The sequence below is a fragment of the Carassius auratus genome, chromosome 41 (genome assembly GCF_003368295.1).
Source record: "Carassius auratus strain Wakin chromosome 41, ASM336829v1, whole genome shotgun sequence".
Lineage (NCBI taxonomy): Eukaryota > Metazoa > Chordata > Actinopteri > Cypriniformes > Cyprinidae > Carassius > Carassius auratus.
In genome coordinates, this window is record NC_039283.1 from 12,043,949 (window position 1) to 12,063,414 (window position 19,466).

Consider the following 19,466-nt stretch of genomic DNA (forward strand, 5'->3'; position numbering starts at 1 on the left):
GAGGTGGTATGGAAGGCCAGGTTTCTTTGACAGTGGCAGTCCAGCTCATCTGCATTTTTTGGTCTCATATCTCATTTTCCTCTTGACAAGGTTCAGGTCTGTTTTGCTGACCAGTCAAGCACACCAACACCATGGTCATTTAACCAATTTTGGTGATTTTGGCAGTGTGGGCAGGTGCCAATTTCTGCTGGAAAATTAAATCAGCATCTTCAAAAAGCTGGTCAGCAGAAGGAAGCATGAATTGCTCCAAAATTTCTTTGTAAACGGGTGCAGTGACTTTGGTTTTCAAAAAATACAATGGACCAACACCAGCAGATGACATTGCACCCCAAATCATCACAGACTGTGGAAACACTGGACTTCAAGCAACTTGGGCTATGAGCTTCTCCACCCGTCCTCCAGACTCTAGGACCTTGGTTTCCAAAATAAATACAAAACTTGTTCTCATCTGAAAAGAGGACTTTGGCCCACGGGGCAACATTTTAGTTCTTCTTCACCTTAGCCCAGGTAATACGCCTCTGACGTTGTCTGTGGTTCAGCGAATTCCTTGATACATCTGTGTGTGGTGTCTCCAGCCTCAGTCCATTCCTTGTGAAGTTCACTCAAATTCTTGAATCAATTTTGCTTGACAATCCTCAAAAGGCTGCGGTTCTCTTGGTTGGTTGAGGAACTTTTTCTTCCACACTTTTTCCTTCCACTCAACTTTCCGTTAAAATGCTTGGATACAGCACTCTGCAAACAGCCAGCTTCTTTGGCAATGAATGTTTGTGGCTTTCCCTCCTTGTGAAGGGTGTCAATGACTCAATGACTGTCAGATCAGCAGTCTTCCCCATGATTGCGTAGCCCAGTGAACCAAACTGAGAGACCATTTTGAAGGCTCAGGAATCCTTTGCAGGTGTTTTGAGTTGATTAGCTGATTGGCATGCAACCATATTCTAATTTGTTGGGATAGTGAATTGTTGGGCTTTTGTTGAATGGGAGCCAAAATCATCACAATTAAAAGAACCAAAGACTTAGACTACTTCAGTCTGTGTGCATTGAATTTATTTAATACAAGGGTTTAACAATTTGAGTTGAATTACTTAAAATCAACTTTTCCACAACATTCTAATTTATTGAGATGCACCTGTATACACAGTCACACTCATCATTCTCTTTCACTGCATTCTATTTTCTATACAATGACAGTTAATAGTGACATTGAGGCTGTCATTCTGCCTGATATCATCTTTTGTTTCCCACAGAAGAAAGGCAGGCATACAGCTTTGGATCATCCTCTGATGGGTAGAAGACATATATAGCTGTCTTTCATAAAGGCAGCAGAACTCTCCTGTTAACACGGATTGGATTATTTGCATGGACGGAAGTGTTTTTATGCAGATTTTGCACAGAGCTAATAGCTGGATTTTTAATTTTGGGAGGTTTGTGCCATTAAATGTTTCTTAGATATTCAAAGACTTGATTAAAACCTGTATCTACTGAACGCAGAGTGTATATGAAAAAAGTATTAAAGCGTTTGTATTTCTATTATTACACAGGGTATTTAAAGACAGTAAACTAAAGAAGGTGGAAGGGAGCTCAGGCACTGGGTTCTCAGTCAAAATAAAACTCCTGCTTGCCTTATTAGGCAAACAGAAAAACCAACCAGCCAATAATGAAAAAGTGCAAAGTATCTGCAATAAAAATTTGTCGACCACTAGTTAGGAGATGTGTTAGAGTTAAATGGAAGGTGGGAAATGTTCATCCAGAACTAAATTGTGACTAATATTGTAAGTGGAGCTCAGAGAAATACTAAAATGCCAGCACAAATATATTGTGATTCTGTATGCTACATAAAATGTATTGAGAAGACACCCTGTGGCATCCTTGGAACCTTGAGAAAAAGACTTAAATCAGTATTTAATTACTGACTACTTGTTCACATGACAATGTGTAGACATAAAAATTATGCATTTTGTCAGATGAATTCTATAAATGTCATCACATTTTTGTTTTGTTAATTGCAAGCCAATTATTGGATTGCATTTGTCTAAAAAGACGGTTAAAAGTCATTAAAAAGAAAGTAAACACACCTTTTGCGATAATTATCTTAAGTTTTAAATGATTGATAGTATCAGCATAGTATTCTGCTATGGCAAACTGTGGCTTTCTGTCATGTTTCTAATTTCTAATAACTATTATAATTACATGATATATATAAATTATGGTAAACTTAACACTTTAATCAATGGGTTCCAGAAGTTTTAAATAGCTTTAGTGTCAATGTAAATCATATCAATACTGCTTGGTCATATTGTGTAGCACTTAATTTTGTTACATTTTTGCACAATTTCCATACACTGCACAAGGACTGCACGATATTGGGAAAAAATGACATTGCGATATTTTATTTTTCTGCGATATTGCGATATGAAACGTAATTTTATTTTTTTTTACAAACAAAAATGGGGTGAGCACACTTACATTCTCATTTTAAATGATTTAAACATCGACACCATCATGTCAATTGATTAATATGAGCGAAGGAGAGAGAGCAAGACACAGCACTTGTGTTGTTTGAAGACGGCTCTCTCTCTCTCTCTATTGCTCTCTCGCTCTCTCTTGTGCGCGCTCTCACTCTCTCTCATGCGCGCTCTCTCTCTCTCTATCGTGCGCTCTCTCTCTCTCTCTCTCTCTCTCTCACGTGCACGCTCTCTCTCTCTCTCACGCGCGCGCTCTCTCTCTCTCTCTCTCTCTCTCTCTCGGTGCTCTCTCTCTCTGCCCTGTTAAACTTGCATGTGTCTTTTAGTCCTGTCAATGATAAACTTTCACTCTGTGATGGTTAAGCTGTGCAATTAATCCGTGAATCACATTCGTTAAGGGCCGGGGAGCAGCTGGCCCGTGCAGTTAATGAATATCAACTACAACAGCCTAAATCGCACATCCTGCAATGTGACAATCGTGGATTCGTACATCGCGATATCGATTCTTAAACGACACATCGTGCAGCCCTACACTGCACTGTACCGGAAGTTGTGGTGGCCACTGATGCTAAATGCAGAAGCAATCATGCATATAGTTCATTAGAATCGTAATCAAAAATTGAGGATCTTTACAATTCTCATTCCTAACCAAACCCAAATTAGCTGGAATTGCAATAAGCCACATACCGTGCAGAAAATTCCCATATTGGCCATGATATAATCGCAGAGGAGAGCTGAAAAATCTAAACAGGAAGAGTTTATGTTCTCATCCTCAGAGATTGTGGAGACTGCAGTTACAGGCTTAACGTGTCCTCAACCCATGTGCTCAAGTTCTCAACCCAGACCACAACAATCCGCACTAAGACTGAGATAAAGACAAAAAGCAACACATAAGGGCCATGGGGATTTTCTCTGCTACTCATTTTGACCCTCAAAGGCCTGTGTGGCCGACTCAGGGATTCCAGCCTCTTTTCTGCACTGATCTGTTACTGCCCTCTGCCATAAAGGCATAATCCCAAGAGTCTCTGGGGCAAGGGCCAGCCGCACCTAATCCCGCCCCTCTTTGTGATGTCGCCGGCCACTCCAGAATGGAGTGTGGGGCTTAGGGAGGCCACACAATACCCCAAAAGAGCACCGCCCCTTCCCTGGCCCAAAGAGAGGCTGACCGGAGGGAGAACCCCGGTACTGAAAGGCCTTTGGTGTGCATCCATGGGCTCCGCAGCTCCGGTATTGTTCACATGCCAATTTTGAGTCAGAGCAGAACATTGTTAACACCTGCTTAGACGGCCTTCCAAATCTACCCTGTTTACTTAGCAGGGCTTGTAGATGCATCGGGGAAATCAGGCTGAGGAGTTTAATGGGACTGTGGGCTGAAAAGCACACAGGAATCAGGGAGATTAGGGAGTTTTAATGCCACTGTGGGCTGTGAAAGGATGATTGGAGGAGAGAGAGAAAGAATGAGAAGAGGAGGAGAACCAAAGCCTATGGGGACGTGTAACGCGTAGGCCTCTCATGATCCCCCATGTACTCTGGCACAAAACTAGGCATATGCATTTGAGGCAATCCATATTTCCCACCTCCTCATGCACCACTGCCTTTAGAACAAACAACACTGCAAATTACATATTTCAAACCACGTGTTATTTCAAACTGTGAACTCAGCTGCCGCGTAAACAGACTGCAGGGAAGATCATGTGTGATTGTTTGTGGGCAAACTCAGAATATTTAACAACCAAAAATGAAAAGCGTGTGGAGTAAACACATGAAAAGCCTTTTATACTGAGTAGAGACTTTGGGGTGACACATTTCCCTTTAGGGTCAACTATTTAAAATGCAGTATGTCTCTAGCACACATAGATAATCTGTTCACCTGATCCTTGAGCACCTTTTGCCTTTGACAAAATACTTGCAGACAGTCCCACCACGGTGACTTGCTTCCACACACATGCATATGCGCGCATACACACAACATACACAAAAACTCAGCCAATGCTGTGTGTCCCACTCCCATGGCTGCGGATTTTTGTTTGAATGGACCTTAGAATGATCTGGACCTCAGAAAATAAATAAATAAATAAAACAAAATAAAATAAATAAATAAAACATATTAATTTCAAATTCCTTTCCAAATGTTGCTTTAATGATATAACATCATCATGACTTATTCACACTGAGTTTGAATAGGAGCATTATTCACAATTTCAATTAATTTACTGTCATGTTGCAGGACTTGACAGCATTTGAGTTTTAGATTACAGGTGTGGTATTCTGAGAGAGAACTTTGTGTTATAAGAAATTCATTAGAATTTCTGTCCAGTCTTCTGCTTTGCACATTTTCTTTTCTGACATTTGCAGAATTGGTCATAATGGATTTAAATATACTGCAATGTTAGACAAAATATTTAAAGGACTAAATGCATAGGTCAGTAGATTATATAGTGAATAACATGTTCTGCTGAATGACGAAATTCTGTTGAAATCTTTCTGCACAATTCTGCAGGTGGGTAGTTGAAATTAAATTTCAAGCAGTGACAGCAGTGTCCTTCAATGTGACATGATGTCCTTAAGAAAAAAAATAATAATAATATTTGCACTGTTAAAAAAAACAGTGTAGGACTATTTAAATGAACTGTAGCTAAAATATAATACACTATGTAATATAGCACCTTAAATTTAGATTTTATATATGCATTAGGGCTGTGCAAAAAATCTAATGCAATTTTCATGCACATCTCATCAGTAAAGGCGCTCCCGTGATTAGTAGTATATATCCAGCACATGTATTAAGATCAGGGTTTCCAGGTTTTCGAAACAAAACCTGACCAATTGCTTGTCAAAACTAGCTCAATCGCTTTTCGTTCCGGGCGATAAAACAAGTTTTTTTGGCGTGGTTCCCTTGGAAAAATTTGCATTTTAGGAGCTAAATATCACGTTACTGGGATTGGGGTTGCTTCGAACCACGGACATGAAAAACAACCACAGACTTGGCAACAATGGTTGGCATTTATTACACAGAGCCATAGTTCACTGCCAATCTACACAAAATCGCTTTCAAAATCGCAGGTGATTCATTGGCGATTGTGAAATCGATTTGGTGTAGCTTGACAGTGAATTACGGCTCCGTGTAGTAAATGCTGCTCCACCTGAACAAGTGTTGCCAAGTCCGCGGTTGTTTTTCATGTCCGTGAGTTGAAACAACCCCATTTTTATCCCCCAGAACGCAATTTTTATCGGGGAATTTTTAATATGCATATACATTTACTTATAAAATCTTAATCTTCAAAACAGATAAAAATAAATAATAAAAAAGAAAATATTTTAGATAATTAAATTGGTAGCACTTTATTTTAGAGTCCTGTTCCTCATGTACATACTATGTGCTTATTATAGTAATTACAATAACTATGTATTAACTAGGTACTAACCCTGAACCTACCCCTAAACCTAACCCTACCCCATGTAGTTACCTTGTGTTACCAGAACTTTCCCAAATAAATACACTGTAAGTACACTATAAGTACATGTTAGTACACGTACTGTAAAATAATGTGCAACCATTAAATCAACCCAGGGTTTAAAACTCAGGCAGCGTCTGAGTTCACATTCTCCCTTGTTTACTGTCCTTGTTAGCATTTCTGTCTAATACAGATAGAAGTCTGTCTAATAATCAGATAAAACGGTTAAACAAAGGAATTAAAATGTATACAAAAAGTATAATAATTGCTTTTTATATTATTAGTAACAGAAAGGCAAACATTATAATACTTTCTCGTTTGCCTCCAGCATTAAGCCAATATGCATTTATATAAACAAATCTTTAAATGACTAAGGAATATTTCATTTCACAAACCTTGCAAACTTAGCTGAATCCAGCTTTGAGATGTTGTGAAGTGCATCCAGTATGATCGCATGTTTTCTGTGTCATGGTCAGTCCATGTGAACTGAATGCTTTAAACTTTAAACTCATGATTTCAAATTATTCTGCAATTTATGCATTTACCCACTGTCATATTCAAGTCATTTTCACTGTGTGCTGTATGTAAAATGAGGGTTATCTTGTCTTTATTTGAAAAATATGATTCACAATGCACACAAACTTCCCAGAATACCGAGTGCCCTGTTTATTAAAGTGTTTACTTTTTATTATACTTGCATTAAATATTTATTTATTTGTGAAAAATACTTTAGTATAGTAGTATTATAAAGTATTTTTATTTTAGACATTTATTTTTTAATCCATTGTCAAATTATTTCAAATTTCTTAAAACGAATTAAAAATAAAAATTATATCAGCTTTCGTCCCCCCTGCTTTCCAATTCCATTGGCATTGGCTGTCAAAAAACCAATATCGGTGGACCTGGATTATGGTAACCTGGATCCATCTCTGAGGGTTACAGAATTGAGGTGGAGTGTGTTGGTGGGGAGCTGGTCTCTGGTCTTTCTGCCATCTGTGAGAATTTTATGCCACAGTGCATCACTATGTCAACCACTTTCATTTCACTCTCTCTCTAGTAGAATGGACTGTCAGTGTAGTCTCATCTAGACGTATCAGCTGAAAGCCTCTATCAGACATGAGTCATATACAGTGAAAAAAAAACTACAACAATGGAATACGAAATACAACAAAGCCTTCCACACAACCAAAACTGAACTGCATTTCTGTTTATTGCCTCTCCCACAAACACCCAGACCCTCTTTTCAAAGGCAGTGCAGAGTCTTCATCTACGCCTGGCTGTCCTAATACACTTTCATGAGTAAAAGATAAAAACCTTGGCAAACACACAAAATTCACTGGTGATGAAATTCAATCTATCTCTCTGTCGATTTGTGGCTTCCATGAAACGAATGGGAGGTAAATCTCTCTTTTCAATTATGAATGTCTCACTCATCTGGATTTATTATTTTTGAAATGGATGCTGTATTATTCATTAAAGGGATCAGTTAATGACACATGAAAAAGCGATGGAGAGCAGAGGGTGTGTAAAAATGGTACTTACTTATGGTCAAATAATGGATTTCACATCAAGAATTCTTTATTATACATCACAAAATTATTGCTGGAAATAGTGGAATCACTCTAATGCAAACTGCTATTTAAATTACATTCTTATTTGTAGGAAGGTCATCGCTTATTGAATCTGTCTCACCAGGCATGATGTGATATCTTTATTTACCACTGTATTGTCCGCATATCATCAGATCTCTAAAAATAAAAGTTCCAGTTAGAGCCAAGAAGGGGATTTCAGTCTGATATTGTGTCAACCCTGGAACCTTTGAGACTACGCAAGTAATTTATGAGAGAATTGATTTATACAACTGAACTGACTCCTGATATATGCAGGTAGTGCCAACCACATTTGCAGAAATTCTGCAGGGTGTACGGAACTGAAATGAACAACTAGTTGATAAAGACATGTTTTAATGTATATCAGAGTTGTGGTGCAAGAAATCATAGGCAAGGAGGTACATCTTATACCTAGTGTTGCTAGATCTTGCTGTAAAAAATGGCAAATAAGAACAAGCCTATGAATCCAAATATGTTATCTTACCACATACCAAAATATTGTGACATGCAGCTGCCTACTTTATTATTGGTAACACTTTAGTATAGGGTAGGGCTGGGACAACGCGTCGAGGTCAAAGATGACGTCGACGCAAAAAAAAAAAACGTCGACGCAAAATATGCGCATCTATTCGTCGACCTGTTTTTATTTCTCTAAAGAACGTTTGCAAAACGTTTACCTTATGTGTGCTGAATATACGCGATGGCCGGATCAACATTCTGTCCAACGTTATATAACCAATCCAGGTTTTTTTTTGCATTTATCGTTTTTTTTTTTTTTTGGCGGCTGTCAAAGCCTTATTTGATCGGTGAGTGATGTCGAATGATAGGGCACGTACGAGAGAGAGCCCCGGCTGCGCGCGCACACTCAGTCTTCAAACAACACGAGCGCTTCTTGCTCTCTCTCTCCCTTGTGCATATTATTCAAAATCATTAAACACGATAGAAAAAGGGCGAAACACCAAAGTTTCACGTGCGCTCGCGCACTTACAGTCTTCAAACTACACGAGCGCTGTCTTGCTCTCTCCCTCTCTCCCTCGTGCATATTAACCAAAATCATTAGACACGATAGAAAAAGGGCAGAAGGCCAAAGTTTCACGTGGAGCATTCAGAGATTTTTTTTTTTCTCGATGACCGGCTGCTGGCTCCCACTGTTAATTTTTTATTTTTTATTATTTTTGGAAAAGCACTCTCTGTATTAGCTTAAAGCCCTCAAGTTTACATTGGTTACTGTATTCTTTCAATTGCTCTAAACAAGTATTTTGGGTGACCTTTTTTATTGAATGCTAGACATCAAGTTGTTGTTATTTTCATCTGAAAGAAGAACTTTTTTTCAGTAAGCTAGGCTCTATGTGTTCAGTAAAGTAATGCATTCTTAGTCAGTCTTTTATTTTGTAATTTTAAGAGCAATAAACTTGTTGCAATGTTAAGGAATTCATGTTTTTTTCATTCAGATATGTAAATCAACATGTATAAGTTGTTAGTAGTCAATTAATGGGGAGATAATCGAAATCGAATCGGTCTGAAAAATTAATCGTTATATTAATCGATGCATCGAAAAAATAATCGCTAGATTAATCGTTTAAAAAATAATAGTTTATCCCAGCCCTAGTATAGGGTCCAATTCTCACTATTACCTAGATGCTTATTAGCATGCCTATTATTTACATATTGACTGTTTATTAGTACTTATAAAGCACATATTCTGTATGACCGTATTCTACATCCCTTAATCCTACCCAGTAGCTAAACTTAACTACCTTATTAACTATTTATAAGCAGTAACTTCAAAGGTCATGGTTAATGGTCTTTTAATATCGAGAATTGGACCTTACAATAAAGTGTGACCTCATTATCTCTAGACAATGGATAGCTTTATTAACTGAGCCAAAGAACAACAAGCCCAAAGATGCTTAATAAGCATTGCTTATAATAAGTCGACATGACAACACTGCCAAACATAAACAAAACATGATGGGTCTGCCAATGGTTTAGTAACTGTTCAGTTGACATGTCCACAAGAGGACATTTTTTCTTCATTGCAAATGTGGGTTTAGTAAAAGGTCCAGTGTTTTAGTATATTTTTTTGCAAAACGAAACTGCATTGCATATGTTTCATGGCACTTTTAATGTAAAATGCCCAGTGTTCAGTCTCAGAAAATTTTTAATGTGACAATGGAAATGCGTTAATACATGTTGTATGTATCACGGCAGTTAAGGTTTACCACATTTGAAATGAATGTAATGTACCCTAAATCTAAGCAATAGAGTTGACAAAAGCAACCATGAGATAAAAACACATTTGCTGAACAAACCATGCTGCTTTAGCTTCCTCCTAGGAGGCTTTGAGCTCTTTTTGTGGAGTGTCAAAACTTGCGTTTCAAAAGACTTGTTCCCCAGCGCTCCAATTCGTAAGTGCAATGCTGTACCAGCTGTGCTACCGGACAAGTTTAGTATGTCAGAAAAGCCATGCATATAGATCAGATTATGTAATGCAAACTTCAAAATCTATTTGTTTACAAATCTTGCACATTTAAAAGTGTTTTGAGGAAATGATATAGTATTGTACAAGGAAATGCACAAAAATAAGTATTTATCAATGATTTGTGATTAAAGCTGGAAACTGCAGTAAAATATATTTTAACATGTAAGTTTTTTTGTAGTTTTTCTTAAAATGTAGGGTATTTCCAATGAGCCTAAGCTGGGTTTCAGTGATCTGATCACAAAGCGTTTTGGACTCAAAGCATCTTAATACCAGGGCTTTTAAGTTCTTTACAAATGAAATCATTACTAAAGACAAAATTTTGATTTTTGAAAGTGAATCTGCTCTGGCGATGGAAGGATGAAGATTCCAATCAATATTTCAGTTCAGCACCTCCAGAAAGACTCTCAGAATAACTAGTCAGTTCTAAGTAAACCCTGTATGTCTGAGCTGTAGCAAGGGGGTAGCTTGTGGGGATGTGGGTTTGAACCTGGCCAGACCCATGTCCCAGTTGCATTCCCCCTCTGTCTCCCTATACTTTACTGACAGTTTTCTAGTGTTATATTTAATAATAGGTAAAAAGGCAGATCTGTATAAGCAACCTCTGATATGATAATATCTGGATGTTAACCACAGTTCTTCAAAAGAGTAACCGCAGATATTCAAATTAATAGGATACATAACATTTTAATAATGCTATATTACAGACCAGCAGATTAGACCGCATGCTAAAGCACTTTCTGAAAACTACATTCAATCCCTTAACTATCTTTGGTACACTGTTGTCATATGGCAGCATGTAATAGTTTAGTTTTACTTTTCTCAGTATTTTTATGAAATAAAAACAAATTGACTTATTGAAAATAAAAGGTTATTCTTAAACAAAAACAAAAGTCACATGACATTTGACATCTGACCAAACAGATAAATGTTATTTGATCAAATAAATATTAATCTATTTTAAGTTTAGCTGCAATTAACAATTATTCAATAACCAATAATGATTGTTTCTTTGAATTAAATGATTCATCAGATAAAAAAGAAAAGAAAAGAAAAAAAAAAGATTATTATTATTATTATTTAATTGAAAAACAAACAAACATTATCTGCCCCCAATGCAGAAAACTAAAGGTTATAAAAACAAATATAATGAATGTGTCTATGTATTCTATCCTAACGTGTGCATCCATAATTTACGTAAAAATATTGTTTAAATGCAAAACAGTTGGAAAATAAGTATGGACAGTAGGACATAAACAAATAAAATACAGACTGACCAGCTGAATGAGGAGGTTGTTTAGCTCCGTCAGTGGCTTGTTGATGAGCAGTAGTTCCTCTGCAGCCTCAGTGTCTTCATTACTCTCTGATCTCTACAAAAAAAGAGAAAGAGATAGACAGCATTATTAAATTGAGAAGAAAAAGAATCAGGGAGAAAGCAGGAGAAACGAACGGAAGAAAATGAGGACAGTCAGTCACTGGGGGCCTGCTTAGAGAAGAGAACTCAAGACCCAACGCAGCAGAGGACTGAGCATCTAAAAGAGACTCCTGCTCATGTAATCATCACAGGAAGTACAGTAGCTTGAAGCTGGTGCTATTTTTAACAGAGACGCTCCTCAGAGGTGTGCTGGGGTCTCTGCACACTGCCCAGCTCGGCTGCCTGAATGGAACAATGTGTACAGCTCACTGTCTACCAACAGCCACAACATCTTACTCTTTAGTAACAGCTGTCAGAGAGAGACAGACAAAAATAGACATCAACAGTAAACATGCATAAGGAATGCAAACTTTGTTACCCGCCAGCCATCAGCGAGAGCAGCCAAGCAGTGAGTCTGGTTCAAAAGTTCATGGCGCTGTCTCCAGCTGTCTTATTCTGGCTAATATTTCAGTGAATGTGAGTGTTTGGGATCCTCATGCCGATTGATAGACATGGGCAATGAGATTACAGCAAGACTTCGCTTAATAGGACTGCATGTTTTACAATTTAACTCCCTTCACTCATTTCAAATATTAATGATGGAGCTTGGGCTGACACCATGAGAGAAACCATGAACGCGAGAGGGAAGGACAGTCAGTGCAGGCAACGTCTCGCTCATCATTATCACCCAAATGATTTTTTTAAATAAGCTTTGCATTACTTTGTTTTTCCTCTCTGAGAACTGAATTCCATTACACGCTCCTTTTCCACAATGTCCGTGCATAAATATGTATGGAAGGACACTGAGTGAAAGACAAAGGCCTTGGGTGGATAATGAGTGTTGAGGAGGAACTGACAGGGGAGTGACTTCTTGTGTGCCACATATTTGACTTTAAATCACTGTTTACCACACGTCTGCTGAAGCACACCGGTAAAAAAAAAAAAAAAAACACCGGGAACTATTAGACATCAAAGTACTGGAAATTGGACATGAACGCTCACTCACGTGAGCTCGGTAGCTCTGACAAAGATGTCCACGGCGAGTAATTATGGGTAAAAGGTGTGGTGGATCCACTTGGAGTGAGTGGCAGGATGTATCCTGCTGGTATCTGCATAGCAGTTGTCACTGCAGAACAATCTTATCATCAGTGAGGACAGGATCCAGACATGAAGCCCCTAAAAGCATGCCTACGGCGACAGTAGCAGGCAAGCGCTCCCTGAGGACGGGGGGGCTGGGGGGTGTAGGGAAAGAGAGAGAGAAACCAGGAGAAGCTCAAGAAATGAGGGCGACAGAGTGAGAGATGTTTACAAACAAGAGGATGGGACGCCGAGGGTATGAGAGGAAAAATAAATATGAATGTAAAAAATGAACTACTGGAACGAGAAAAAGAGAATGAGATTCTCTGTGGAATGAGAAAGACCAAGAAAAATTAAGATAGGACTGGATTAATAATGGCTTGTTTCCACCTCTTTATTATTTGATAATCAATTAATCCGTTAAAATCTTTTATCTTAATCAGATAAAAAAAAAAAAAAAAAATCATATATGTTTTTTTAGTTTACTATTTATTTTTAATGTATTGAAGTTTGAATCACACTTCAACACTGGATAAACTGGGGATATAAATGGGAGGTGTACATTTTTTTTTGTAAGTAAATTTTACTTCTGGACGAGTCTGAAATTGGACAGAAGCAGAAAATAGAGGAATAAAGCATAACATATTTATCAATATATACACAAGAGTACTTAAGGTATGTTAGAGGCAGATTTTCTTATTTTATTATTATTATTATTATTGAATAGTGTTCATTTTATTACATTTCTTTTCCATTTTCGTTTTTTTTTATTTTTTTTTATTATTAGTTGTTCCAGCCCTACGTTAAAGAAGAAACAATAGCTTTTGAAATTTTCTGTTTAGTACAGAGTTGTCTTCTCTTAGTGTCTCAAAAATATATTTTTGAAGAGAGAGAGATAAAAAGAAAAACCAAACAAACAAAAAAATCTCACTACTTTATCACAGTATCCTACTAGTTTGATGCTGGATGACTATCAGACCACCCTGACCCATCTATAATTTATGCAAAAGAAAAGGAAACCGATAGAAAAGATTTGTATGAAGGGAATATTATTTTGCCACTTTTCCCTGTAGAGACTTTAGTGATAGTGTTTAAAGGAATGACTCTATATTATTTTCTCTGTGGCACAAAACTGATGAAATTCAGTTACAGTAAGACCCTTCAGTGGTTACATTTGTAAAAGTATACGGGGCTAGAAAGTAAACATTAAGAACATTTAAATATATTTTTACATTTGTAAAAGTTTTCCACAAGACTTAACATAACGTGTAGAAGACCTTAAAATGACAATCGACAGAACTAATGTTAACAAATTGAAATTTATTGTAAAAGAATTTCCATGATACAGTTTCAAATAATTGTTTTCTATTTTAATATTTATTGATGTGATGGCAAAACTGAATTTTCGGCATTATTACACACATGATCACATGAAATGAATCATTCTAATATGATACTATCGTATAATCTAATATGGTTTGGTGCTCAAGAAACATGATTATCATGTTTTTTGGAATATAATTAATTTGTAAAATTATAAATGTATTGATTGTCACTTTTGATCAATTTAATTACATTTTTATTCTTATTGAAAAACAACAACAAAAATCTCTGGTTCCAAAATTTGGAACAATAGAATGATATCAAGTCAATATTTATTACATCTGCAGAAACAAATTCACTAAAAATGTCCAAATGCTACATATGAGAGAGTGGACAGTTTAGGACAGTATGTTTTGTTTTTGCTCATTATAAAGGATACTCTGCTCATTTAACTGTAAAACTGCACAAATACTGTGACAAAAAAACAAAAAAACAAAGCAAATCTAACACACTACATTGCTATAGTTTGGAAAGAGTAATTGGTAACTGTAAAAGCTACAGTGTATGCTACAAAGAACATCAAACAAAAATCTCTTTCTCTCTTAAAAATACATTTTTACTGATTCAATAACACACACCCTATGATCTTTGAAAATTGTCATTTTTGTGTGCAATATGCATCACGTGGGCACACTGGGCAGCACATCAATGGCTGCGACGGCAGTTTAAAAGGCTTATTCACAAATGGCCATATTTATAAATTTAAACATAACTGAAATGAGACAGATTTATACAGTGAGGAGGATAGAAGCCAATAAAGAATATGAGACAGAAAGACCCAATTACAGAAAAATCATTTTAACCTCACAAAAACAAATGCCAATGCAGACTCGAAATGTCCACACTACACGGACACCATGAAAATCAGCAAATACCATATGTAGATAAAACTCCATAAAGAACATTTCCTGACACAACAAGAGATCTTGCTATGTGGCATATACAGTATTGTTCAAAATAATAGCAGTACAATGTGACTAACCAGAATAATCAAGGTTTTTCGTATATTTTTTTATTGCTACGTGGCAAACAAGTTACCAGTAGGTTCAGTAGATTCTCAGAAAACAAATGAGACCCAGCATTCATGATATGCACGCTCTTAAGGCTGTGCAATTGGGCAGTTAGTTGAATTAGTTGAAAGGGGTGTGTTCAAAAAAATAGCAGTGTGGCATTCAATCACTGAGGTCATCAATTTTGTGAAGAAACAGGTGTGAATCAGGTGGCCCCTATTTAAGGATGAAGCCAACACTTGTTGAACGTGCATTTGAAAGCTGAGGAAAATGGGTCGTTCAAGACATTATTCAGAAGAACAGCGTACTTTGATTAAAAAGTTGATTAGAGAGGGGAAAACCTATAAAGAGGTGCAAAAAATGATAGGCTGTTCAGCTAAAATGATCTCCAATGCCTTAAAATGGAGAGCAAAACCAGAGAGACGTGGAAGAAAACGGAAGACAACCATCAAAATGGATAGAAGAATAACCAGAATGGCAAAGGCTCAGCCAATGATCACCTCCAGAATGATCAAAGACAGTCTGGAGTTACCTGTAAGTACTGTGACAGTTAGAAGACGTCTGTGTGAAGCTAATCTATTTTCAAGAATCCCCCGCAAAGTCCCTCTGTTAAAAAAAAGGCATGTGCAGAAGAGGTTACAATTTGCCAAAGAACACATCAACTGGCCTAAAGAGAAATGGAGGAACATTTTGTGGACTGATGAGAGTAAAATTGTTCTTTTTGGGTCCAAGGGCCACAGGCAGTTTGTGAGACGACCCCCAAACTCTGAATTCAAGCCACAGTACACAGTGAAGACAGTGAAGCATGGAGGTGCAAGCATCATGATATGGGCATGTTTCTCCTACTATGGTGTTGGGCCTATTTATCGCATACCAGGGATCATGGATCAGTTTGCATATGTTAAAATACTTGAAGAGGTCATGTTGCCCTATGCTGAAGAGGACATGCCCTTGAAATGGTTGTTTCAACAAGACAATGACCCAAAACACACTAGTAAACGGGCAAAGTCTTGGTTCCAAACCAACAAAATTAATGTTATGGAGTGGCCAGCCCAATCTCCAGACCTTAATCCAATTGAGAACTTGTGGGGTGATATCAAAAATGCTGTTTCTGAAGCAAAACCAAGAAATGTGAATGAATTGTGGAATGTTGTTAAAGAATCATGGAGTGGAATAACAGCTGAGAGGTGCCACAAGTTGGTTGACTCCATGCCACACAGATGTCAAGCAGTTTTAAAAAACTGTGGTCATACAACTAAATATTAGTTTAGTGATTCACAGGATTGCTAAATCCCAGAAAAAAAAAAAAATGTTTGTACAAAATAGTTTTGAGTTTGTACAGTCAAAGGTAGACACTGCTATTTTTTTGAACACACCCCTTTCAACTAACTGCCCAATTGCACAGCCTTAAGAGCGTGCATATCATGAATGCTGGGTCTTGTTTGTTTTCTGACAATCTACTGAACCTACTGGTAACTTGTTTGCCACGTAGCAATAAAAAATATACTAAAAACCTTGATTATTCTGGTTAGTCACATTGTACTGCTATTATTTTGAACAATACTGTACATGCTGCCACAAGAGCCCCCCGCGCAGTGAAGATATGTTACATACACTATTCAAGTCAAGTCACCTTTATTTATATAGCACTTTAAACAAAACACATTGCGTCAAAGCAACTGAACAACATTCATTAGGAAAACAGTGTGTCAATAATGCAAAATGATAAAGGCAGTTCATCATTGAATTCAGTGATGTCATCTCTGTTCAGTTTAAATAGTGTCTGTGCATTTATTTGTAATCAAGTCAACGATATTGCTGTAGATGAAGTGACCCCAACTAAGCAAGACAGAGCCGACAGCGGCAAGGAACCGAAACTCCATCGGTGAAAGAATGGAGAAAAAAACCTTGAGAGAAACCAGGCTCAGTTCGGGGAGCAGTTCTCCTCTGACCAGACAAAACCAGTATTTAATTCCAGGCTGCAGCAAAGTCAGATTGTGCAGAAGAATCATCCGTTTCCTGTGGTGTCTAGTCTTTTTCACTAGAAAAAGAGACATGCCATTTCCAGGCTCAGGGAAATGTGCTTGTTTAAGGGGATGTCAATGCAAGTACGGGATTACGGCTTGACTTCACGGACACACGGAAGTAAATATACACATTTTAAAAACGGCTGGGTTATTTTTTAACCCAAAATGCTGGGTTGAGTCTCTTGGGTCATTTTGTTGGGTTATTTTATTTCTTTTTAAACACTTTTGGGTAGTTTCAATTTACCAGGTGTTGGGTTAAACCTGCTGGGCTGCACTGGTTTGTTTCAGGCCAGCGCTTGGTTATTTAACGTGCCTTGAAGATGTTTAAATCGCTCCCCAACAGTTAGAACAACGGGGCAAAGCCACGGCTTTCAACTGTTTTAACAATAAGTGCAGTCTTATTGAGGCGTCTAACCGTAAGTTCGTGGTTATTATACATTTTACATAATTGTTTGTCTGTGATAATCAACTAACGTTAACCCTCACGTAACTTAAACGCACATATATTTTTATTTTGTGCTATAGTTAAAGCTGCACTAGAATGTACCTAATTTATGAGCGTAAACATCATATATTAATTTTCCAGATCGTGTTTTTGACTTGTCCTTATCACTTTGGTACATCTATAAGTTTTTATATATGGACTGTTTTACCTACGTGACTTGTCATAGAAATGTCTGTGTGCGCGCTTGCAGTTTGATCTCCCTTATCTGTGCCAGTGACGGTGTGTGTTTGATATAGCCAGCATATTAACATAAAACTGTGATTTATAATGACTGGAACATCCCATTGATTAGACAGTTTGAAAGCACACCTTTCAGCCAATCCCTATATCATATTCTGCTTCTGTAGACCAACTCATAGGTGAATTTAACTCAATCAATGGGTCAATTTCATGATTAACTTCACACACTTAATTGAACTGAATCACTGTTATTAAAACAATTTGTATTTTTTTTTTTTAAAGGTTGGAACAAACATGGAATTCCTTAACTGAGCAGAGTCCACAAAACCCCATCCAATTGTCGTGGCGATTTAAAAATGACAGCAGATCTCGCAGACATTGATCATAATCAATGGACAGGTAAGGATATTCTGGACTATTTTCAAAAGGAATTGCAAATTGTATATTTGATTGTATTTTTCCACATGTGGACACATACATTGTGAAATAGTCCAAACTTAATTGAAAAGCATTTGTATTTCAGATGACTTACACAGAAAGCTTGTTTGTATTGGGAGATATTTTGTAGGTTACCCCAAATCTCTCACTGTTTGCACTCTGATGCACGTCAGCAAACAACATTGCAGTTCTACTCTTATTTACCTATTTGCATCTTACCCTATATTTTATTCCTCCGGTGAAAAGCATTTGGTTAATGGTGAACATTAACCAATAGTACCATGTGGCTCCAACTGTTAGCAGGGGATAGTAGCTGCATTTGGGGTAAAAATGACAGAATTATTTATTGTGTGAGGTGCCAAGAATATAGGGAGATCCGGGTTGCACTGTCTGTTCTTTAACACGCATCTCTCCGAGTGGCAGCTGCCTTTAGTAGTGCCTTAACCTCCATTGTTCAAAGCATGTGGCACAATTGTCTTTGAGTGACCTCACCTCCCTATACAAACACTCTCCACAGTATGGTCCCACCTCTGACAAAAATTGACAGCTTTCAATGTGAGGCATTGGAAATTATGTGTTAAAATGTGTAAACCAGCATGCTGGGTTACTTTAACCCAGCACGTGTTCTGTCCAATATTTACCCAGTGCTGGGTTGCCAATTGGGTTATTTTTAACCAAGCCATTTTTAGAGTGTATTAATAATAAGATGTCCTGTATAAATTACAACATTTTGCCTTTCCAAAGAAATAACCATGACCACTATACCGTCAAGAAGAATGGGAAATTCTGTCAGTACTGGTCAGCTGTCATATTCACACAAATTCAGGTGAATACAGTATTTATGACAGAGATCCCTTATTTCTCAGAGCATTTATTGTAAAAAGAAAATGTAAAAAATAAGTCAAATTATTATATACTATATATAAAGTATATATCAAAAGGACGGATTGTCATGGTTCACAGGTTCGTCTGCTCATTCTGTGTTACTGCTCTGATTGTCCATCAGCATCAGCTGTGACTGCGTCTTGTTCTGTGGGTCAACTTATAGTCCTGTTTTTGACTTGTCGATTGTCAGATCGTTGCTACTGGTCCTCTGTTTGTCTCGCTCCATGCAGTGTCCTCCAGTTCCAGTTTGTTTGGAGTTTCCTGTCGCTACTGCCAGTGCCTGGGATTGTTTACTCAAGTTAGCGTGTCGCCATTGTAGCTTCCTGTTTTCGGTTCCTATCTTCAAGGATTCTGCCCACTGCAGTCCCTGCGCTACCAAGGAGGAATTACCCACCAGGGACTTGTACCTACCATCTGGCCTTGTTTGTTCTCTTGAGCAATTAATAAACACCATTGTTCATTCGCAACTGGATCCAGTGTTTCTGTCCCTGACACAGATGGATGGATGGATGAATAGATAGATAACTCTGGAGTCTCTCAT

At 37.5% G+C, this 19,466-nt stretch overlaps 1 protein-coding gene across 1 annotated transcript in view; it reads right to left on the reverse strand.

Annotated features, from left to right (window-relative positions):
• Positions 1-19,466, reverse strand: part of LOC113060092 (serine/threonine-protein kinase ULK4) — a 199,219-nt gene that overhangs the window by 23,181 nt on the left and 156,572 nt on the right. Inside the window, exon 34 of the mRNA XM_026228913.1 lies at positions 11,284-11,376. Coding sequence (XP_026084698.1) covers positions 11,284-11,376 — 93 coding nt within the window. The remainder of the gene's footprint in view (positions 1-11,283; positions 11,377-19,466) is intronic.